Source organism: Gouania willdenowi, chromosome 24, assembly GCF_900634775.1.
Source record: "Gouania willdenowi chromosome 24, fGouWil2.1, whole genome shotgun sequence".
Lineage (NCBI taxonomy): Eukaryota > Metazoa > Chordata > Actinopteri > Blenniiformes > Gobiesocidae > Gouania > Gouania willdenowi.
In genome coordinates this window covers 6,854,701-6,878,877 of record NC_041066.1, presented here as the reverse complement: position 1 = coordinate 6,878,877, position 24,177 = coordinate 6,854,701, and the positions used below count along the sequence as shown (strand labels likewise).

Genomic DNA, 24,177 nt, shown 5'->3' with positions numbered 1-24,177 from the left:
ATTTACTTCAGAACCCAAGGGACACGACTGCTGCACCACCAAGATCATCTGAAACCACAAACGTACAAACAGGAGAGCCGGCAAAGCTTGATTTTTTTTTTTTTTTTTTTAGACCGTAACCCCAAAATATAGAAATGCGCATCATGCTTACATAACACTATCGATACAATGGCCAAATTCAGAATCTAATTGACCACCCCACTGCCCTCCTCAGTCCAGTGTAGACCCTGACCTGATTTGTAGTTGGTTAAGTCCATCAACCTGGTGGGAGATTGACACCCTCCCTCGACAAATTGGCTAAAGCATTTCGAAAATACTTTGGTTTGCTAGAGTCATTATGTTAATAAAGACTAAGACCCAGTTTAGTTCAGTAGCCACACACGACAGTATTGAACCCTTAAAAATGCAAAAAGAAATCCAACGATCTCAATAAACCCATTTTCACATGAATGACATTTTATGTTATATTAAAGAGACACAGCTAAAGCTCCAGGAATTTACTCACATCTGGAACTGAAAACCTTGTATTTGACATTCCATGATTGGGTTTTTCCAGCATTTTTTTGCTTGGTACAAAATAACCCTTTGAAATGGATTAGGTGCTCTGGCTGGCCCTATTTGAACTGAGGGTATGCAGTTTGACATGCTGCAGTAAACTCTGATATTTTCAGTGTTTATTGCAAAGTTCTACAAAATGTTATCACCTCAGATATCGTAAAAGGCTTTGTGGCCACACATTTCTTCACACACTGTCAAACCTTAGCACACAGCATTACTTTATGCAACTTTGTGCCAACGTACCTGTGCAGCCTCAAACGCACATAACAAGAGCTGCTTAACACTTCAAATACTGACAATAAAGTTATTATTAGATGGATGTTGAACGTTCGTAGCGATTGTATTATATATTCATCATGCAGGTCATGTGGGATGTGTGCATAATGAGTTTATTCTGATTTTTTTTTTTTTTTTTTTTGTGAAATTGCAGTAAAAATGAAGCAGTAAGGAAATACTGATCTACAATTGAGATTATGCTGACAAGAATTAATTTGTTGATGTGGAGGTGTTGGTGGTGGGGGATTTATACTTTATAATATATTTATACCTTATTTTTGACCTTCACTTGTGTGTCCTCAATGCTGTGGATTTCACTTCTTTAAAGTGTTGTTGTAGTACTAAAGACCAGTCTTTTCTCAAGACCATTTTGAAGGTCTTGGTCTTGACTCAGACTGGTCTTTGACCGCACCGGCTGGACTTGGGCATTTCCGTTGAGACCGGCATTGATCCGCTATTCTTTAACTTCATTAATGTGATGATGAGGAATTTGGAACTGTTCTTGATTAATTCATGTTGTAGTTGAAATTCAAACATGTAGCGTTAGCTAAATGTTTGAAATATTTTCCAGTGTCAGACACCTGCGAAAACTCACAACTTATTTTTAGTCAGAAATGCATCTGAACTCTTACGTTAGGCCTCACCTGACAAATATATATTCCAATATTTGAAATAATTCTGGACTTTTTTAAATACATGCAAGGATTTAGTTTTAAATGCAATTGAATATATTTCTCAAGATTCAAGGTTTTTTCACCATCTCTTGAACTGAATTGGTCTTCAATTCAATTTCAATTCAACTTTATTTATATAGCGCAAAATACAACAAAGTCATCTCAAAGCAAAACAAAATATAAAGTCCATAGTAAAAAAGAAGAAAGAACCAAACAAGATCCACATGAACAAGCATTTAGCGACAGTGGGAAGAAAAAACTGCCTCTTTTTCATTGGAAGAAATCTCCAGCGGAACCAGGTTCAGAGGTGGCAGCCATCTGCTTCGACTTGTTGGGGTTAGTGAACAGAGGGACAAACAGTATAGGATAGAAGGATAGTCCAGCCGAGTGTTCCAGACTAGTTGAGCCGCGAAACACTGATCAGCTCATCCAAGTGTCCCAGATTAGTTGTGCTGTGAGCCATCGATCAGGAACTGCTATCTCCAGTATCAAGACACCTGAAACAGAAAAGAGAGCACAGACTGCAGGAAATATATATATATATATATATATATATATATATATTTATTTATTTATTTATTTATTTGGGGTGGATATCAGTGTAAATGGTGTGAAGAAGTATGATGGGTATGCAACAAGGAACAGAAGTGGGGGGTTGTCTACAACCTGGCACAACCGTGTCCCTGGACAAAACATCTCATTGCAGCCCATTGGATCTACATGTATGTGTAGATGGTGGATCATGTTTGAATATAATGTTGGTGTTCTACTATATAATATTAGTTCTTAGTTCCTATATTTAAGTTTAGCGCTTTCTCCTAGTGTTTAGGCTAACGCCATTATACAGTTTATGCTTAAGCAAATAAGTAGGTTTTGAGTTTACTTTTAAAGGTGAAGAGAGTAGCAGCCTCCCGTATTAAGACTGGGAGCTGATTCCAAAGGTGAGGTGCTTGGTAGCTGAATGATCTGCCTCCTGTTCTACTTCTAGATACTTTAGGAACTTCCAGGAGACCAGCAGACTGAGAGCGGAGTGTTCTGCCTGGACGATAGGACACTAACAGGTCTTTAAGTTACACAGGAGCTTGATCATGTAGAGCTTTGTGTGCTAACAGGAGAATTTTAAACTCTATTCTAGATTTTACAGGAAGCCAATGAAGAGAAGCCAGTACTGGAGAAATATACTCTCCTGTTAGTACCTGTTAGTATTCTAGCTGCAGCATTCTGAATTAACTGGAGACTTTTTAGTGAGTTACTAGAACATCCTGACAGTAGAGAGTTACAATAATCTAGTCTAGATGTAACAAATGCATGGATTAATTTTTCAGCATCACTCTGGGCCAAGATATTCCTGATTTTAGAGATATTACGGAGGTGGAAGAAAGCTGTCCTTGTGATTTGTTTAATATGAGAATTAAAGGATATGTCAGTATCAAAGACAACACCTAAGTTTTTTACTGTGGTGATGGGTGAAAGAGTAATGCCATCCAGAGACACTATTTGCTCTGATAATTTATCTCTAAGGTGTTTTGGACCAAATAAAATCACTTCTGTTTTAAGGAGAAAGTTAATAACTGATGAGTTTCATCTGATTTCATTGAGAGATAAAGCTGTGTATCATCTGCATTGCAATGGAAATTTATATTATGTTCTCTGATAATGTTACCTAGTGGAAGCATATGTAATGTAAAGAATATTGGTCCCAGAACTGAACCTTGTGGAATTCCATGATTAACTCTGGCGTGCGCTGAGGACAGATTATTAACATGAACAAAGTGGGTTCTGTCTGATAGGTAGGATTTAAACCAACCCAGCGCTGTTTCTTTAATCCCAAAAAGTCATGACTCCAAAAAGTCCTGGTTTCAGGCAAGTTTTGATCTCGGATAATGTGGTCTTGAATACAACACTACTACTTTATGTTGATTTCTAAATACAATTCACTTATATACATTATATTTTGTGCTTTGGACTGCAGTTAAAAAACTTCACCTGTCAGTTTCCTGGTTACCTGCTGCCAAATGTTTACATTTGTTGGCTCTTCAGCTACTGATGGAAGCAAATGCTTCCTTTCTTTCAGACGTTTCGACCATCTCTTCAAGAAATTAGAATTTTGTTTTACAAAAACACGATTAAATTCCATCCATCAAAAAGACAGATGAGACGGAGTGAAACTATGAAAACTGTGGTCAAATGAGCAGCATTGATATTCAACCTCATGGCTGTTGGCTTGATTAACTGTCATCTGTCTGCTTAAACTCCAGTTGGCCTTTCTGCCTGGCTGCTATTGATCGGCTGTGTCAGACTGTCACGGCTAGGATGGTTGGAGACTACGAGGCTCAATTTTCTTTCTCAAAATGTGATTCTCCGATATCGCTGCAAAGAAATGCTTTCTCCCTGCGGCCATGGGGAACATTTTCTCTCTCAGCAGGACATAAGCCTGCTTCATTATCGCAACAGTAATGGTCTTGTCAGTCTTTGTGTCAAGAGAGGCTGATTGCAGCTGGTTCAGGGTCAGCTTTTCAAAAGAGGAGCATTTCACTGCAATACATTTTTTGTTTGCTGGGTCTGCATTTTTTTGTTGGTAGACTCCAAACAAAGGAAGAACACACGTGTGTTCCACATGGGTCTGTTCGGTTAACTAACGTTAATTTTATTGGATACAATGTTTCGTTATAGTTTTCTTTCACTACTTACTCACTCAACTAAAACGATATTAACTCGAAAACAAAGGCGTCATAACCTTAATTATGAAACTATATAACTAAAATCAATGTGTTAGAATCAATAAACACAGGACATGATGTTAAATTGTCCTTTGTGCCAAAAGATGGTAGTCGCATTTTACCATTCGAGTGTGGCGTGGGAACTGTTTCTCAGATATGATATGGGTGTAAATTTTAGGATGCATCATCAGTAGTGTTCCTTTGTATCAGTGGGGTGTTTTGGCCTTTTTAACACTAGACACCTTTATCAAAGGTGGCCAGCTACAGGGTCAAGCCATGAGAAGCCTGGTTGTTTCATTGGCGCAGCACATGAACTATGCAAGGCAGGGGGCATCCTATTCTCTGAGTCAAGCCTAAAGCTGACCACATACCATGACCTGGTAGCATGGCAAGGCAAGGCAGATTAATTTGTATAGTGCATTTCATACACAAGGCAACTCTTACATGATCAAGAAGTGCAACAGAAAACATTCAACAGCTTAAAAATCAATAGGACCATTAAAATCAGCTGCAAAAACATTTAAAATCAGCAATAAACACATGACATCAGCAACAGCATGACCAAAAATCTCCCTCTCAATCATACGCAGTAGAGAAAAAGAGTGCTTTTAACTTTGATTTAATGATGTTCACATTAGATTCTGACTTCAGCTCTGGTGGCAGTTTGTTCCACTTCTTTGCAGCATAACAACTAAAAGTAGCATCGCCATGTTTGCTGTGAACTCTGGGCTCCACTATGTGAACTGTGTCCATAGATCTCCTATTTTTAAACTTTTTTTATAATGTGATAACACGGAGAGGAACGGGATAAAACAATCTTTTATTCATTCTTTAATCCACTCTGTATAATGACCACAACCTTCCTTAATGTGACTGAGTGACGTGTGTGACACACGTGTGTGCGCTCGTCTGGCTACGGTTTCAGTTTGGACCGCGGAGCGCAAGGTAGATATGAACTAATACTGGTAAAAATCTCAATACAACTCCAGAAAACAATCACCAGTAATAAATAGTATCTCCCTGGTAAACATAGTAGCTCTAACAAATGGTAAAATGATAAACTGATGATATTACAGCCTGTGAATGACGCATTTACTCCGCCTCTGGGTCCTAATGCCTGCCGGCCGGTGACGCCTGTTCTGTTTACCGTGTTTACCGAGGTCTGTGTGTGTTTAATAAGTCCGTGTGAAAGTCTACATGTTTATGCCTCTGTCCATCCACACTTTTCATTATATCCATGTCTTTTAAGGCTTTCATTACATAGTGTCGGCTGTCGTCCAGGCGGCCTCCATCTTGGTTTATGTCGTCACCAGCGCGTCATCACCACAAGTTGCACATGCGCAGAATGAGTCAAATAACTGTGAAGAGGTCTTATATTAGTCTATTTTCTTTTTAAAGTGGTGTTTTTTGTGGCTCTAGACTCCAATTACATGTATGTATATAATATCTTCCACACAATATAAACAGGTTCACAATATAATTATTTTTTATAGTTTCTGTTTCCACTGTATCCAGAATAATAATAATTCTCAACAAAAACTACTGATTGATTTGTCACATGAATGTTCCAGGGTTTGAGTTTGTTTTATTTAGTTTCACATCTACCTGTAGCTCTATGTTTTTTACACTGATGACAACTTGTTTGTAGTTTTATTTCAGAAAGTTTCACTTTTACAGTTACAGTTGGAAACCTTTGTTAATTGAATATCCTAATTACATTACAGCAACCAAATTAAACTATATCAACTAAGTGAATTAATAAAAATAACCTGTTAAAGGCTTTTTCAAACTAAAAAATGATCTTGTGAAATCTGTGACCTCTTGACCTGCACAACTCAAAGAATCAGAATCGAGAATCATTATTTCTTTGGCAGAAATGCTTTTAAACACTTGCTATACATTCAGCTGACATAAAAATCTTGTTTTCAAATATGTAGAATAATTGTGAATTTATTAGTAGCAGTAGTAGTTTTAATATTTTAGTTGTATTTAAAATAAACAAAAATCAAAGACAGAATGTTATTTAACTGTCGAACCTTGTCATAATTTTATTTCTTTATATATTTTTTTAAATTGAAAAAAAAAAAAATGTTTATGGTCTTGGTCTTGGCTTGTCTCGGTCTTGGTATTGACTCGGTCTTGGCTCCCGAAAGTCTTAGTCTTGTCTTGGTCTTGGTGCATTCTGGTCTCGGGCAAGACTTGGTCTCGGATAGGGTGGTCTTGAACATAACACTACATCTCACTGATGTATTCTGGACCAAGCCCATTCCCAGATTTATACACCAGCAGCAGAACTTTAGAAATCTATTCTGATGCTAACTGGGAGCCAGTGTAAAGACTTTAAATCTGGAGTAATTGTTCTGACCTCTTTGTTCTGTTTAAGACCTGAGCTGCAGCGATTCCTGTTAGAAGACCATTACATTAGTCCATTCTGCTGGAGATAAAAGCATGGACCAGCTTCTCCTGATCTTTCTGAGAAATTAAACCTTTCACTGATGAACACTTTAGGCTGCGAACAGCTCCCAGTTTTTAGCAGATGGGTGAAATCCTGCTTTAACACCTCAGACTCTTCCTTGGCGAAATCATTTAATCCAAAATGAATCACAACATTTTTCAAATGTGGGTAATCTGCTTCAATATGCAAGATTTTGTCAGCCAGGTCTGATACTGTGTCATTAAGTAGGCAGATAACTTTCACATTGCTGCTAAACATCTTCTGAGCATCTTTAACAGAAATGTTTCCCACTATCAGTGTGTGAGTTTTTTTGCTTTGGATTACCATGTAGCTTTTGTTTTCCTGAAGCACTTTCAGTCCTCGCAGTTCCAGAAGGTTGTGTGTTGCCCTCATTAGAGCCAGATTGGTTGTCCAGTTCTACATGAAACTGGTTTTGTGATTTGGTGATACTTCTGCCTTTAACAGATCTCCACTTTTGTGTCTGGGAAGACAAGGGAGTTGATGTTGAAGCTCCGCTCTGGAAAGGGAGTGTAGGCTACTCTGTCTCATTACTGATATCAGGGAGCTTTGCTCGGCCCATTAGCCTTTGAGGCAGACATGACTTTCTCTTGGGCTTAGCTCTGAGAGTATTCCAGGGAAGACTCACACCTGTTGGTTTATCAACGGGAACAGGATCCTCCTTAGCACTGATAGCTTTGTCTGCGCCGGCTGGTCGCGAGTTAGCTTTATCCTCTCCACTGTTATGAAACCACGGCACAGTCGTTGCATTTCCATATCCACAGTGTCTATTAACCTATACAGTGATGTTGCTCGGTACGCGTCCAACGCATACAAATCTGAAAGGACACAGTAAATCCACTATCCATGCATCCCAGGGACGCACCTCATTCTTCTCATGAAAAACGACACATTGTGAACAACAACTTATGTTTAAAATCACAGTAACTAGCAAAACAAACCTAGCCGTCAGCAGACCCCTTTACGCATTAACTCAGCGCAGACATGATCCCATTGAGTACATGCTTGTTTAACCAACAAGCCAGTTAACGCTACACACAGAACGCCCTCACCACACATATGGTATTTATAATAAAAAATATACTAAATGATGAAAGGAAAACAAAAAACTAAACAATATTTATACAAAAAGTACACAAAACAGAATGTACAAAAATATACAAAATGACTCCAAAACAAACAAAACAAAATTACAAGAAAAACCAACAAAATAACTGTAAAAACAGTATACACAAAAAGGCTCCAAAAACAACCAAAATGACTCCAAAACACATACATTACACAAAATACACAAAATGAGTAAAAAAAACAAATATTCATACAAAAAATACACATTACAACAGAAATGCACAAAACTTCACCAAAAACAAAAAAGCTACAAAAATACACAAATTGACTCCAGCTTCACACTGAAATGGCAACAAAAAACAATAATTTTACAATAAAGCACAAAAAGAAAGCAGAAAGATACAAAAATACACAAAATGACTCCAATAAACATACACTACAGAAAAATACACCAAATGACAAAAACATAAAAATAAGTAAAACAAAAAAAAAAAAAATCAAAAAAACAACAACAACAAACACATGTATTATATGCATGTCCCCTAGAATTACACCAGGGAGATTGCACACACTATTTTACTTTGCACCCGTAAATTTATATACCCCTTTATGACACTACAGAATATGTACAATACTTTGAAATCCAACCTTCAAACACATACCTGTACTCATTTGGCCATAATTGACAACTCTACTTAAGCTCCCACATGAATACACACTTCTGACGGGCACTGTAGTAGTGCCATAAATCCTGTAAACCTACAATAAAAATCACAAGAACAAAGCTTGTTTTTTTTTTATAAAATCATTCTCAGGTTCCTGTTTGGATGTTTTGCATCATGAGCCCACATAAATAAAAGATGTGTGCATCTTCTCTGGCCTCCTGATTTCATTTGATTACAATTGTCCGGTCCAAGTTGGCATGATAGTGAAGAACAGAGACGATGGATTTAATGCTGTGTACAGACGAGCGTTCCTTTGGCTCAACGTGTTCATTAAACCACAATCAACACCAAACCATTACCAGCCTGCCTGCCAAGTCGCCAGCCAGCTCGATGGCAGGTCCAAGCTAAGTGTGTGATTACAGTGTAAGTAGCCTGCTGCCCCACGGGGTGTTAAATAGCACAGGTTGCAATAAGCTGGATGAAATCTGCTTCTGCTGAGCTGCGTTGAAGGCCAAAACACAGACTCTAAATCCTCTGCAAACAGCACACACGTTAAAAAAGGATGATCCGTTTGTGTAAAATGTTGATTTGCTCACATACATTGTTGCTTTTGAGCTACTTGAAAAACATTTTTACTTTTTAGGAACCTACTTTTTAAAAGACAAGACATTAACTGTAAATGTTAATCAGTTTATGAACTTCTTGCATTTAAAGAGACACTAAAAAGTCTAACACATTCATAAAATTATGAATGTGTAGTGTAGTAAATGTAGTGTGTATTTAATACCCTGTGCATTAGTCTGTTTGAGAATCCACCATTGAAGCTGCGCTGACCCAGTGTGGGTGTTCACTCCACTGATGGCAGGCATCTATCATTATCATAAATATACTATTGTAGGTATGATTGTGTGTGGGGGAAAGTTTTGCTTTGAGTATAGCTTTTGGATCAGTGTAGTAGATAATTAGTTTGTTAGGTGAAAAAAAAAGTCCTCTTGTGTGTTTTGAGGATTTATTATTAGCTGCTTACTTTGCTGCAGTTTATGATGAGCTGTCTCCAAAGCGACCAACTTCTCACCTCCCACTGCATGACGCAGTCAAAAAAAAAAAAAAGCATCTGTGCACCGAGGAAGTGTCAGCCTTACAATCAAAACGAGAGGAAGTCCAAATGTAACATGATTACTTTGAGGAAAGTGCTGCTCTGATAATCAGCCAAAGAAGAAACACGTCTGCATTGGATTCTGTCGTATGTAGGAAAACAAGACAAAACGGTGTGAATGGAAGAAATTACTATATTAGTAACTGTGAAACCAAGGGAGTATGATAGATTATTTTTAAACCTGAAATCATACAAAATAAATACACATTAGATTTTCATATAAATAACTTGAGTAGTTTCTAAATGCAGAGTTAAAGAATGGCAGACTCAGAAAAGAGACGAGATACAAAGGAAAGAGTCGAATGTGGCAAAGAAGAATAAAACTAGTGTGGTGGCATCAGTATGAAATGTGGATACGTTTCCATCTATATTTCATGGGCTTTTGATGAATATAGAGCAGGAAATTACAACTTGGTTCCAGCAGATTATATTCCACCCCATAGTCTGATCAAAGATGCACATGTTCTCCTGTGGAATGATGGCTCTTTAAGAAGTTCAGAATGTAGATTTTTCCTGACACTCAGACTTTGAATGTGTCAGTGCCAAGAGTAAAAACAGTTTTTTGTGGCTTCAGAAACATTACCTTTAATTTGCAATTAAAATAGGACATCTTGTTGCCTTTTTAACCTTAGTGCAGAAGATTTCAATATTAATTATATTCCGGTACAAAATACTTTTACCTCCTCTTAATACAAAGAAGTTCTCCAAAGTGATTTATGTACAGACATTTACGTGTGCAAATGTGTTGAAACAAGAAATATTAATGCTGAAATTACACTTTGAGATCAAACTACTGCCATCAAAGTTTGCTTAACCACATGTTGCGCTGGATGATTCTGAAACCTACTGCATTGATTTACAAGGCCTGTGTTTGTCTGAAATAGCTGTGTGAGGCCCATTTGCTTTGCTTTCTTGTTGGCAGCAATACAAATGGAAAGTGTCCCCTAACTGCTTATATTTAACAATAGTCCTTGTTTTTATTTCTGTCCTTCACAGATTGAAGACATTGTAACTTGCATCCAGGATGAAACGGAGGGTGTTCCCATCCGAACGGTCAAAAGTTTCATGACCAAGATCCCCAGCGTGGTCACAGGTAGGAAAAACAATAAAGAGTGACTGCTGTTGACATGCTAGTGAGGAAAAATGTCTTTTTCTGATGGACACTGGATGCATCCTGAAAGCTGAAATAGGTCAAATATGAGAGCAATGCAAAGAAATTCTTTGAATTTCACGTGAAACGTTTTAGGCACAAACATCAATTTGACATTTTGGAAGATCGATCTATTTAAAAAGTTTGATTTGTGAAGTTTAATGTGTTAACTACCTCTGACTTCTTGGTAAATGTCACACAAGTCCTTGCATTGCCCTAATCCTTCTCTGAGAATGTGTTTCTCATCATGTGAGGTAATTCAATTCAACTTTATTTATATAGCGCAAATTACAACAGTCGTTCCAAAGCGCTTAACAAAAAAGAACCCAACAAGATCCACATGAACAAGCATTTAGCGACAGTGGGAAGAAAAAACTCCCTCTTTTTTATAGGAAGAAATCTCCAGCGGAACCAGGTTCAAAGGTGGCAGCCATCCGCTTCGACTGGTTGGGTTAGTGAACAGAAGGACAAACAGAATAGGATAGAAGGATAGACCATCAGAGTGTTCCAGACTAGTGTGCAGTATGATGAGTTATCTTGGTGTGGAAAACACTGTATTTTTTTTTGTTCACCAAATTGGCACTACTTGCCTTTTGACATCTGTTTTTGAAACTTAATGATGCTGTCTGTAATGTGTTCAGTTTCCTCTTTTTTTGTAAGCTTGTTTAAAATCTTAGTGAATTGACTTAATGGAATTTTAAGTGATACCAGATTATATTCTTCCTCCAAACTGTTAAAAACCATATAAAATGAATGCATTATTTATAAGACTACTATATAAATTTCACTGCTGTTTACCTGCCTGGAGTACATTTGTCTGTGGACACTCGGAGTGCAAAACAAACAAGGCCATTTCTCTTTGGCTTTCCTCTCTCTGCTGTGTTGAGATGACTTATGATAGTAGGTGGATAAGAGTGTTGGTGGCTTAATGCACTGTGTAGCTTTTCATGCCGCCTCGCTAAAATCCCAACACATGTAGCATCTGCATCTCATAATGCATAGCTTTAAGCAACCTGGGATGGAGACCTATGACTGAATGTAACGCTAACAGGATGAGTAATGCTGTCCTGCTACTGTCAAGTTGACTTTAGAAAAGCAGTTAAACTCCCCTGTGTCTGCAGACATTTATTATTTTATTATGAAAGTTCTGAAAATTATGATGAATATTAACCCGCCATGAGTGAACCAAGGACACCTCTACCTCTATTCCTCTATTTCCTCACCTCTGTTTTATTACATATTGAAGATGCATTTACTCAACATGTCACAAACTGAGAATATCAATAAACGCCATTGCCACGGCAGCAGATGGATGTGCGTAGATTAGCGCCACAAGGGCATTGGCTCGAAAAACTAATGACGAATGGTGAATTAAACATCCCCTTTGCTCATGAAAGCTGAGAGGAAAAACAGGTGAAATGGTTCAGTCTTTTCTTGGCCATAAAATGTCTGATGGTGAACTAAAAGTCTAAAAAGATGAAACCATTTGGAATAGTAAGTAATCTTTATTTTCGCTTTTCACAGGTTAAAAAAAAACACAAAGTGCTTTACACAAATTTCAGTATCATCCCGTCTAAAGAAAACATGGACGAACAGTAACAAATAACATGGGAGACAAGAATGGGAGAATTTATTTAATGAAGGCGCAAACATTTAATCCTCAATTCTATGCAAATTCACACTGGTTTACTGGTTTACCTAAAGATGAGGTATTATGATTAGAAATTATTATCAGTGGCATTCAGTTTTCAGGTCAGGACAGTAAGTGGCAGTTGGTGACAAACAATGAGGTCATATTTTCACCCATGTTTGTCTTTGAGCAGGATTATGTCAAAAGTTTTAAACAAAAAATGGACTTTACGCCAAATTTGAGTGGGAATCTGGATCAATATACTGATTGGGGATCAGTTTGAAAAAACAAAAAATCCCAAACTCTCATCATTGGTAAAATTTCAAATATTCATATTAAATGACTTTGTTATTATTAAATGACTGATCTTTATGAAATAACTGTTATGTCAGGTTGGTTCCTCAATTACTCCACTGAGTTTCATCTGGATCAGATTCAGATTGCACATTTCATAGCAGGTTTTTATTTTTATTTATATATTTTTTTAACAGTGGTGCCCCATACTTTTCCCTGATGGCACACACACATCTTGCCGACGTCGGCACAATGAATGAAGTTGCATCGGCGTTTGGACAATGGATTAAAGATGCTCAGCGTAACCTCTCTACAGCTTATATTAACCTGTATTTAGCTCAGATCATTCAATTAGTATAAATATCTCCATATGCATAGTCGAGTATTTACTTAAATCTGATAGGAATATGGAAATATCACAACAACAACAACAATATACTACCACTAAATAGCGTATTATGTGAGGACAAAATAAAGAGAGAGACAGTTCATGATCATATATGGATTTTCAGCAGCATAGCCAAAACAGCCCCAGCACAAAAACAGCTACATGGAAGTGACATTTTACAGTTCTACATGTTTATAAGTGGTGTCACCGATTTGCGGGGAAAAAAAAAAAAAACACACAAAATGCTGCATTAGGAGTAGAATGCCGACGCACGGTCTGAGGCCGACATCGGCGAGACGTATGCGTGCTATCTGGTTTGGACCTTCGGCATTGTTATTAATGGCGACATAATTTTTTTCCATGCCTTTAAATGGTGAATGATCATGTTGGCATTTGGTGTTTGGTTCTCTAAGTGCAAGACTTTCCATATGTCATGGGCACCTCTGGGATGTAAAGTCAAAGGCTTAAGGGGCCGCAACACTTAAATGTGACCAAATCAAACTTGGAGCTTTGAAAGGATTTATTTAACTAAAAAGTAGCAACAGAAAAATAATCAACACAAAGCAGGAAAAAAAGAAAGAAAAGAAACTGAAGATTCTAAAATAAACTGAACTAAAGGAGGGAGAATGCTGGGCCAACCACACATGAGGCTGTTACACCCAGTGTCCAACCACTACCTACAAAAAACACTCTAAAAAACTCTAAAGTTTAATCATAGGAAAGCAGCAGTCTAAAGCCCAAATTAATATAACAAACTTTAATGGGACTAGTGGCACTCCCTCTCCCTCTAAACTCTTACTGACTATTTAGACTCAGGTGCTCACCTGAGAGAGGAAGAAGGAAGGAACCACCAGCAAACAGTGATGATATTTACTACAGCATAAACAACAATTTTTTTTTTTTTGGTTGCTTTTTTATTTTAAAATCAACTTGTTTTTTGAATCCTGTTGTTTTTTTATGACTTTAATGACTCTTGTTTCTACTCTCTCTCATTTCTTTTCTGATCCAGGCACTGATATCGTGCAGTGGCTAATGAAGAATCTGTCCATCGAGGATCCAGGTTGGTTAAACACAAACTTGTTTCATGCTAAACATATTCTTAAGAACTTTGCGTATGTTTTTGCGGTGGTAGTGCTACCCAGTGGCTGATGTGGGAGAAAGATGTTGAGCAGTGAATCAGACACTGACTCATCCCTGTACTGTGGGTTACAATCGACAGCTAGTACCCAACTAGCTGGTGGCATTTTGAATCAAGTCCATGTCGGGAGTCAGAAATGATGCATCTGGGCCACGTTATAGCACCTTTTATTTTTCCTGTGTATTTTTGGAGAAAGTTCTTGTAAATAGTTTAGTTTTAAACAGTTAAATGGGTTGTTGTTTTGATGGCCCTGTCATTTCACAACAAATATAGATTAGTTTAAGTGGGCATACAGTTAATCTTTGATGCCCTTAACAAAACACTGAATTTAAATGGGCGTTTGAATATTGTGTTGGCTATAGGTTTTTTGATGCCCTGTATGAAAATACAGTTAAGCTGTTGTGATCTTCTTTTGATGTTTCAATAGGATTAGGGCTTTATTCTTGCAGGTTAAAAGTTATTTGTTCAAATATACAGAAAATAATTAAGAACTAGTGAAGAACATGCTTTAGCACTATATCTAACAGCGCTTAGATCTTTTTTTATTATTATTATTATTATTATACAAGATAAACATGACACGTTCTTAGTGTAAATGACTCAACACAGTTTAAAATAAGAGTCTCCTAGTACGTAATACTTATCTAACTTTAAGTTACGTGGTGACCTAAACTGGTTAATGAGGGGCGTTGCGTACGGAGAGACTGCCTTAAAAATATATGCCTGAAGTGTTTACTACCATGACAAACATAATTCTGCACAATCTATTGCACTAACAAAACTGTCAAATTACTTAAAAAGACTCAAATGAGACAAAGACTGAAACTGATTCCTACCGACTGCATTTTAACTTAAACGAAACTCAAAGAATAAATTCTAACTTTAACATAATTCAGTCTTTGGTGAGTGACTAAGACTAAATTAAATGTTTGTCTTTACTCTGATGATTTGACAGTCGAGGCCATGCACATTGGGACTCTGATCGCTGCCCAGGGTTACTTTTTCCCCATCTCTGACCACGTCCTCTCTCTGAAGGATGATGGCGCTTTCTACCGCTTCCAGGTGAGTTCATCATTACAGCAACGTTAAAGGGAAATTGCCTGTTTGACCTTTTGAGTTAATTTAACATCAAGTACCATTCGTACAACTTTGAGAAAATATCTCCTTTATATACCATTGAGTCCTCAGTAAACAAAAGGTAAGGGGTTTTAAATTACGGTAATCTGGCAACGTTTCCAGATTTTTTGTAACAAAAGAACAGCTGTTCAACTTTGTTTGTTCAGTCAGACCATTTGTAGCCATGTCTCCTCATGTAATACCTCATGCATTCATCTTCTGACCCACTTATTCCCTTTCGGGGTCACATGAGTCTGTTGGTGCCATCTCTAGCTTTAAACTGTTTCCAGACGAGGTGGACACTCTGGACCAATAGACCGACATACACTCACCACGGTTGGAGTCAATTATAATTGTAAATGCATATTTGATCATTATTTACAATTATGGTGAAATTGTAATTGTAATTTTAAAAATCTGTTGCTGTCGTAACCGTAATTAAATTGTAATTGAGTCCAGATAACTGAAGTTTTAATTGTAATTGCCATGAAAATTCTATAACGCAAAACTGGGGAACTATGTTACACACATGTAGTAAACAATTATTAAAATATGTTTTACATCAAGCTTCATTTTACCATTTTTAAAATATTTAAAACCAATATTCTAATTGATTAGGAAGCCTAACAAGGAAACCAATCAATAGGAAAGAAATTAGCTGATAGACATTTGTTTTGTTTTACAACTGATTTATGACCCGTTATCATAAGAGACGCTAACACAAGAGGAAGGTTAACTTTTATCAGGTTATTTATTTCAGGCTCAGTAATTGATTGTAATTGTAATTGAGAACGTAATTGTAATTGACTTTCTGAGGATAAAAAGCATCTGTAATTTAATTTAAAAAAAAATGCTGCTAACTGTTATCGTAATTGAATTGTAACTGAACATGGGTATTTGAAAACGTACTGTAATGGTAAAAAAAAAATTAAAAAAAAAAAAAAAAAAACAATTTACCCCAACCCTGAGACTCACACTCACACATACCGGAAATTTAAAGACTTCAAAAATCCAAATGCAAACCCAGGGCCTGGACCAGCACCAACCAAATGTAATTCTGACAATTTGAAAAATGTACGAATAAAAGCTAATTTTTTTGCCTAGAGGTTTTCCCTCCTAGTCACTGTAACTGTTATCATATTATCATAGACTTAGTCAATTCTCACTCTAGATCAGAGGAAACTTTTATCACAAAAATGTGATTGTATTTCATCTGAGGACCACAGTATTGGAGCTCATGTCAACTCTGACCGATATGAGCATTAATACAGGAACGATCAAAGGATTTTGTGCGTTTTTGTTGTGTGTGTATATATAGTGTGTGTTTGTGTTGGGGCTGCACAAACATTTTTGTTTTGTTTTATTGTGCCACCAAAAGACCAAATCAAATATTTCCTTGTACGTGCAAACATACATTGTAATAAATACTTTTCATTCCCGACCAGTTTCCCATGTTTTCTATCGTGGTTCCTCTGGCACCTAAACACAAATGTAGAGCAAACACTCTGCCTCAGTGCCAACTGCACAATATTGATAAATGTGCATTTTCAGGATAGTTGAAATCAACAGCAAATAAAAGCATCTATTAAAATGAATAATTTAACCATAAACTGAATCATTAAAGTCACTTGAATGGTTACTCTCAAAAGATCTGTGGGTGCACATGCAATTACAAATCACACTATAAATTGAGCATGTGAATGCACAAATATTTTGATTGTAGACTTAACCCATGCAGATGTCACACTTTTTTTTCTGGTGTGCAGCCAGCCGTAAAGGACAGCTGTTCTAATCCTTTTCAGCTCAAAACCCAAACCCAAAACTTAGTGGGAAAATAATTAGATTTTCTTTGGGTTGCTAGATGTCTAAATAAATTCAGCAGTCATCGACCCAATTTTGGGTCCTGACCAGCGTTTTGAGAGCGGCGTTAGTACAGAATCACTATTCATTTAACAGGGAGGCTGAGGGAATAAATTACACTTTTGGGGTGTTCACTGTTATTTGTTGATTTGCACAGTGTTGGGCATCCCATTTCAGCATTCCTAACGTGAACAGGCAGTCTTAGGTTTGAGAACACACATTAGCTTTTCAAAGACTGCAGAGAATGGGAGCTGGAGTTGGGTATAAAAAAACAAGGTTCAGGTGGTTTGCTTGAAAAAAAAAAAACCTATGAAATGATAAAAAATTGTACAAATTTGTTACCAATAAACCAGTTTTATTAGAACTTTATCAACCAGAGTGATGTGTGCTCAATGTGACGAGCAGCAACCTTTCTTAGATTTAGTTTCATTCTGCCCATGTAAAGTGAATAGAGACATCTGTATTCCATAACTCATACATGCATATTTAATATTCAGGAGAGCACACATACAGTATGTAAGATGCAGTTTTTCTTCTAATCAGCTGTTTGTGTAATTTCCTTTAATGGATTAAATCCTTTACCCCTCAAACTGTCCCAGTGTCTTTTCTACGTGAAATTAACCTCACACCAATTTTGTTTTTTTTTTTTTTTTTTTTTTTTTTTCACCTTGTTTGCACATGCTGTTGAAGGTTAACACTACAAGAAGTGCAATCTTTTAACAGCAATGCATATTTTATTATTGCAATTAAATAAATGAGTTTATTTCATTGCATAATTGTGACCATCACCAGCCCTCCCTAGGGAAGGGTAAATACTTTATTAAAGGGAGGATGTAAAAGAGAGAGGGCAGTGTTACACCAGGGTGAGGGGGGTGGGGGGGGGGGAGTTAACAGGGAGGAGGGATACAAGATAGGAAAACGAATGGGTGGGGAATAATCAATAAGTTTCAAGTGATGTGATGTGAAATTGTGGTTGTGTATATTGTGCTTATTGTTGTGTTATCAAGCCAGTCTGGTGACCAGTGTGCGGCTTAGGAATAATGGTGGTGGCTGTGAGCAGAGGAGGAAGTGAGTGGAAGTTACATAAAACAGGTATTTGGGAACAACGTGTCTATGGTTGAGCCCAGTATGAGTGTTATCCCACAGCCCGAGGCCAGTGCGTCCATGACAAATGTGATTCCAAGAGCCGCTACTGCAAAACCCATGAGCCGCCCCCGGGCCCGAAGAAGCAGTCGGGCCAGCAGAAAGAGCGAGAGATCTAGGGGCCCCCGGCGACCACCCCACGGCCAAGCAGCCCCCCGAACGCCCCCAAGGTCCCAAGCCGAGAGGCTGCCATTGCCCCCCCCATACACACCCGAAAAGCCCCCAAGGAGCCAAGGACCAAGCGCACCACGCCACCGACTCCAACCCCCAACCCCCAGGCCCCCCAGCCCCCCACCCCCCCACCACCACCCACACCCCCGCGCCCAGCCCCCCGAGGGGAGGGCCCAGAGAGCCCCCCGCCCGAGACCCCAGCGGAGGAGCCAAAGCCCACGCCCAGCAGACGACCAGAGCCACGCCGAACAGGCAGCCGGCGGGCACCCGCCGGTGAGCCCCGAGCCAGCAAGGACCCGACCCCAGGCCAGGAGGACCCGGAATGGATGCAGCACCAGGAGCAGCCCGCCCAGGGCGAACGACCACACCCCAAGCCGCATAAGGCACCAGGGGGCCGCTGGGAGTCCCCCCGCCAGTCCCCAGGCACCCCAACCCAGCCCCCCCGGGCGCCCCAGATGCTGATGCCGCCCGCGCCACGAGCTTCAGTTCTTTAAAGCCAGGGCCCCCTCCAGAGGCCAAGCCAGACCGCCCCGCCGGGATGTGGCCCCCTAATCCCACCCCGACACTCTGCCTCACGGGGGACTGCCCAAGCAGGGGCCGCACCAGAAGGTATGCAAGGGCGCGGCACGCGCCACCCGCCCCAGAAGACCCCCGCCAGGACCGGCCCGGCCAGCCGGCCAAGCACCCCGGGCCCCAGGAGTACCCCCAGGGACCAGGACCCCCCAAGGGCAAGCCCCCGGGCCAAGCCCCCCGGGACGCGCCCCCCACCCCAGCCCAGGTCCCGGCCACAGCCCAGCAGGACCGCACAGCCCCAGACGGCACAAGGCCAGCAGCCCAGGGCCCGCCGCCCCCCGGACAGCGCAAGCCACGGGGCAGCGCCCCCCGCCGGCCCGCGAGCAACCGGCGACCCCCACCGCGGGGACGGAGGCACCCCATCGGCACACATCCAGCGCGGGACAGCAGCCCCCAGCCAAAGATGCCCCGGACCCACCCACCAGTCCGCAGATGGCAGGACATACCCACCAGGCGGCCGAAAGCAACCTCAACCATCGGAACAGCTAACGCCGCCCCCCCAGTAAACAGCATCATCCCGAGGCGCCAAACAACCCTGCCCCAACCCCGGTGAGGACACCAGCACCCCCCCAGCACACCCACCCCCCAAACCGGCGAGGCAGGCCGCCCCGGGCCCGCACACCGCGGGGCCCGCCCCCAAGGCCACCAGGAGACAAAGCAAGCACCAAGCCACACCCAAGGGGGAGAGGCACCCCCGCGCCCCACCCGGCCGACACAGCCCGGAAAGACCCCGCAAGGAGAAACCCCGGCAAAGCCCCCCCGAGACCCACCGCCACGCCCGACCGCACCATCTTGATGTGCTTTTACTCTATGCAGTGGCCCAGCCACCAACAGAGGGGCCAGGCCCCCACCGGAGAGGCCCAAATATGTGTACCAACCCACCACCCTGTTATGGTGCCTCTCCATTCCCCAATGGAGAGGCACTTCCCGATCCCCTGTGTGAATGTGTGTGTTTGGTGAATGTATGGGGTGTAATTAAAAGAAGGGGGATGGAGGGGAGCGGTGCTCCCCCTCCAGCCTCTGTGGATTTATGTGTATGTGGTGTAATAGGCCGGAGGGTGTAAATGATGATACACCCTCCGGGGGGTGACATGTTGAGATGCGATTAAAATTGGAGGGATTAGTAGGGCAACTAGAGGTGGGAGGGCCGCCCCCACGCCACTACATAGTAACACAGGTGGCGGGCCCCTCCACCCCCAGCCCCACCATCCAGCCCCCCAAGGGTTGGGTATTGGTGTGTGGTGCATTTAGTGAGTGAGCCAGACCAGCTGGGAGTGGGGTGAAGTGAACATGTAGGAGGCCTGTCCAGTGTGAGCCGGGCCCGTCCGCGTGGCGGGCCACGCGAGAGGGTAGATGGCGCAGACGGGCAAGTGGCACTGCGGGCCCCGGAACAGCACAGCCGGAGACCCCCCCCCACGGCACCCCCCAGACCGCGCCGGCCCCGCGGAGCACGGCGACACCCCCCACCCCCGGGTACAGCCAGGCACCAACAACATCCCCCGGCGCCCCAGGGGGCGACCCCCGCCGCCCGCCGGCCCGGAGCAACGCCACCCCGCCACCAAGGGGAGCGGCCGAGCAGGGGGGAGGCCCATGCCCGCACCAGGGCCAGCACAGGCCCACCCGGCGCCACGATACAACACTCTCCACCGGGAGGTGGCCCCGGCCCCCCCGACGAGAGAGGACGCCATCCACCGCCAAGCAGGGCCATCCCGCCAGCCACGGACCGGCAAGCCCGAGTACCGAAGCACCCCCAGCCCGGAACCGCCCCCCCACACCAACGGCGCCAATAGAGCCCCCCCCCCCCCACGGAGGCAATCCCCGACGACCCACACACCGGCACGAGACACCCCCCCGACGCCAGCACACCCCGAACAACAGCGGGCCCAAGGCCACCAGCCCCGCCCCGCCCAAGGCTGCGCAGCGCCGCCACGAGCCGCGGCCGGTCCCCGGGCAGATGGCCGGAGAGCACCTCCCCGGACACGTAGCCCAAGGATCCGCCCCCGGGGCACCCCCGCCCCGGAATCGCGCCCACGGCGCCCGGTGCACCCAGCCAGCAGACCAGCCAATCCCAACGCGGATCCACCGGGCCAGGAACCACGCGCCGCGCCCCCGCACACCCGCCCAATACGACCCCCGGGGAGGCCCCATAGCACCCCTCACCCCACCCCCTAGCCATAACGTCCACACCCCGGCCATCGCGGTCGTACAAAAAGCCCCCGAGGGGGCCCCGCCTGGCTCGCCGCGCAAGCGACATCCCTAGCAAAGGTGCGCCCCAGGGAGCCAAGCCAAGGACCCGCAAGGGCCAACGGAGCAACCCACAGCCACACCCCGCCACCCAGCAACCCAGGAGGCAATCGCCGACCCCGGGCAGCAGCCACTCCCAAAGCTACCCCCACCCCGGATCCCCCCGGACCGGAGCCAAGGACCCCACCACCCCAGGCCCCCCAACGAGACCACCCCCGAGCCAACCCACCCGGCACGGCACCGCCCGTCCCCCAGGCGGGAGCCACAGCCCCCCCACCAGTGCCCCAGGCCAACGGGAGCCCCCCAAACCCAACCCCACAGGATGGCGGGCGCAAGAGCAAAGGAGGAGGAGGGGGGAGGACGAGACAGGGGGACAGGGAGCAAGGGGAAGGAGCGGCAGGGGAGCACGCAGGGCCCCAGCCCCAGAGACCAGCCAGATGCGCATGCAAGGGGCAACGGCGCCAAATCAAACAGCCCCGGGACCCCGTGAACACCCAGAAGGAATGCACACCCGTGCTGAGGCAACAAGGCACCCCGGCAACCCACCCCAGCCCCCCTGACCAAGACCACCCCAGAGGCCCAAGGCGGCCCCGGCCTACAGTTGGGCTAGTGCGTTAGTAAAGAGTGGTGCTGGCAGTCGCTTGCAGGCTAGATCATCAGGCTTTTAAAAATTTAGATTTAATGCAATTAAAAAAGGAGTCCAACGCTCCTCAAAGCACGTTATTTTTTTTTGTTTTCTGAGAGCAGACATCTTTTCCATGGAAATAAATTCTGTGAGGAGATTTTGCCATTGGTTTATGTTTAAGGATTTTTTGTCTTTCCAATTTAGTAATATTGTTTTTTTTGCAATGGCTAGTGCCGCAAGGATTGATTGTGATTGGTTTGCTGGAGGTTGAAGCATTGTCAGGTCTCCAATCAAACAAAGATTTGGAGATAAAGGAATTCTGTAGTCCAAAATGGAGGACAGTTTTTCAGTGATTAGAATCCAAAAGTGTTGAACTGGGGAGCAAAGCCATAAGGCATGTAAATAGGAATCCGCTGTATTCTGGGTGCACTGAGAGCAGATGTCTGTTGCTGAGAAGCCCATTTTATGCATTTTCTGTTGGGTAATGTGGGATCTGTGGAGGACCTTGTATTGAATTAGCTGAAGGTTTGTGTTTTTTGTCATCTTAAAAGTATTACAACAAATTTCTGCCCAGAAATCAGTGCTCGGGGTGATTGAGAGTTCGGCCTCCCACTTCGCGATTGGTAAGTAATTACAGTTAGTGTTCGAAAGCGCTCTGTATATTTTTGAGAGTTTTTTTGATTTTGTTGAGATTTTTTTCATATATATAGCCAGTTCTGGAGGTTGTAACGTAGTTAAGTCTAGTGGAGTGGTTTTCTTTATTGTCTCTGTTACTTGTAAGTACTGTAGAAAGTTACTTTTATTTATATCGAATGCTTGGGTTAGATTATTATATGACCTGATCTTGTCATTTTCAAAAAGGTCTTGGAGATGAGTGATTCCACTCTCTTCCCATGTCTTCAGATAGAGTGGTGTTTTTTTATTTTTAAAGTCGGGGTTGTGCCAGATTGGAGAGAGTATACTAGTTTTTAATTGGCTATTTGTGATGTCCAGGGCTTTCCACCATGCAGTCAGTGTGGAGGCAATTAGTGGGTTTTTAAAGCAGTTGTGATGTTTGAGGGTCGCAGTGATAAAAGGGAGATCAGAGAGTTTAATGTGTTTGCAGTCTAACTGTTCTATTTCTAGCCAGGTGTTGTAGTATTCTTTTGGATTTAGCCATTCTGTTAAATATAGTATTTGGTTTGCTAAGTAATAATGCATGAAATTAGGGGCTTCTAAACCACCCTCGTCTTTGTTTTTTTGAAGGGTAGAAAGGCTTATTTTAGGTTTTTTATTTCTAGTATAGAATTTTGTAGTTGTAGAATCTAATCTTTGAAACCATTGTTTTGGTGGTTTCAGTGGTATCATTGAGAACAAGTAGTTTATTTTTGGTAAGATTTTCATTTTAACTGAGGCTATCCTGCCAAGTAGTGAGATGGGGAGATTGTTCCATCTCCGCAGATCTTCTGTGACTTTGTCCAACATCGGATCATGATTTAGTTTAATTAATTCATTTAAGTTTGGTGATATATTTAAGCCTAGATATTTAATTGTATTTGTGGTGGAGGGGTGTTGTGGATTTTGGTGTTCAGGATTCCAAGAGTTTTTTGTCAAAGGGAGGATTGATGATTTTGTCCAGTTAATGGAATAGTCTGATAATTTAGAGAAGCTGTTTATTAGATTAAATACTTCCTCTAAAGAGGATTGCGGTTCTTCCAAATAGAGTAAAATGTCATCCGCGTAGAGATTAATTTTGTGTTCTGAGATGGATGAGTGGATTCCTTTAATAACAGAGTTCTGACGTACAGCTGCTGCGAGAGGTTCAACGAATATTGCAAAAAGCAAAGGTGAGAGTGGACAGCCTTGTCTGGTTCCCCTCTGCAGTGTGAAGCTTTGGGATGTTATTTTGTTTGTGGTTACTGAGGCCTTAGGTTTATTGTACAGGGTGGAGATCCATTGTATGAATGATTCTCCGAAGCCAAATTTGCCAAGGACAGTTAGGAGGAATGACCAGTTTACTCTATCAAATGCTTTTTCTGCATCGAGTGACAAGATTATTGTTTTCTTTTTAGAGTTCTGTGCCATGTTGATCACATTAAACAGTCTTCTCACATTGTCTGTGGAGTGTCTATTTTTAATAAAACCTGTCTGGTCTTGGTGTATAATTGACTGTACTACTTTCTCTAACCTGGATGTGAGTGCTTTGGAAATAATTTTTAAGTCTGTGTTAATAAGTGAGATGGGACGATAGCTTGAGGGTAATATGGGGTTTTTGT

General features: G+C 42.2%; 1 protein-coding gene and 1 long non-coding RNA gene across 2 annotated transcripts in view; one reads left to right on the top strand and one right to left on the bottom strand.

Moving 5' to 3' along the window:
• Positions 1 to 24,177, top strand: part of LOC114457983 (regulator of G-protein signaling 6-like) — a 111,957-nt gene that overhangs the window by 64,326 nt on the left and 23,454 nt on the right. The window contains exons 3-5 of the mRNA XM_028440187.1: positions 10,587 to 10,683; positions 14,062 to 14,112; positions 15,146 to 15,252. Of these exons, the coding sequence (XP_028295988.1) occupies positions 10,587 to 10,683; positions 14,062 to 14,112; positions 15,146 to 15,252 (255 nt within the window). The remainder of the gene's footprint in view (positions 1 to 10,586; positions 10,684 to 14,061; positions 14,113 to 15,145; positions 15,253 to 24,177) is intronic.
• Positions 6,544 to 24,177, bottom strand: part of LOC114457984 (uncharacterized) — a 31,748-nt gene continuing 14,114 nt past the window's right edge. The window contains exons 3-4 of the long non-coding RNA XR_003672974.1: positions 10,915 to 10,920; positions 6,544 to 6,720 (exon numbers count right to left, since the gene is read on the bottom strand). This is a non-coding gene — a long non-coding RNA (uncharacterized LOC114457984). The remainder of the gene's footprint in view (positions 6,721 to 10,914; positions 10,921 to 24,177) is intronic.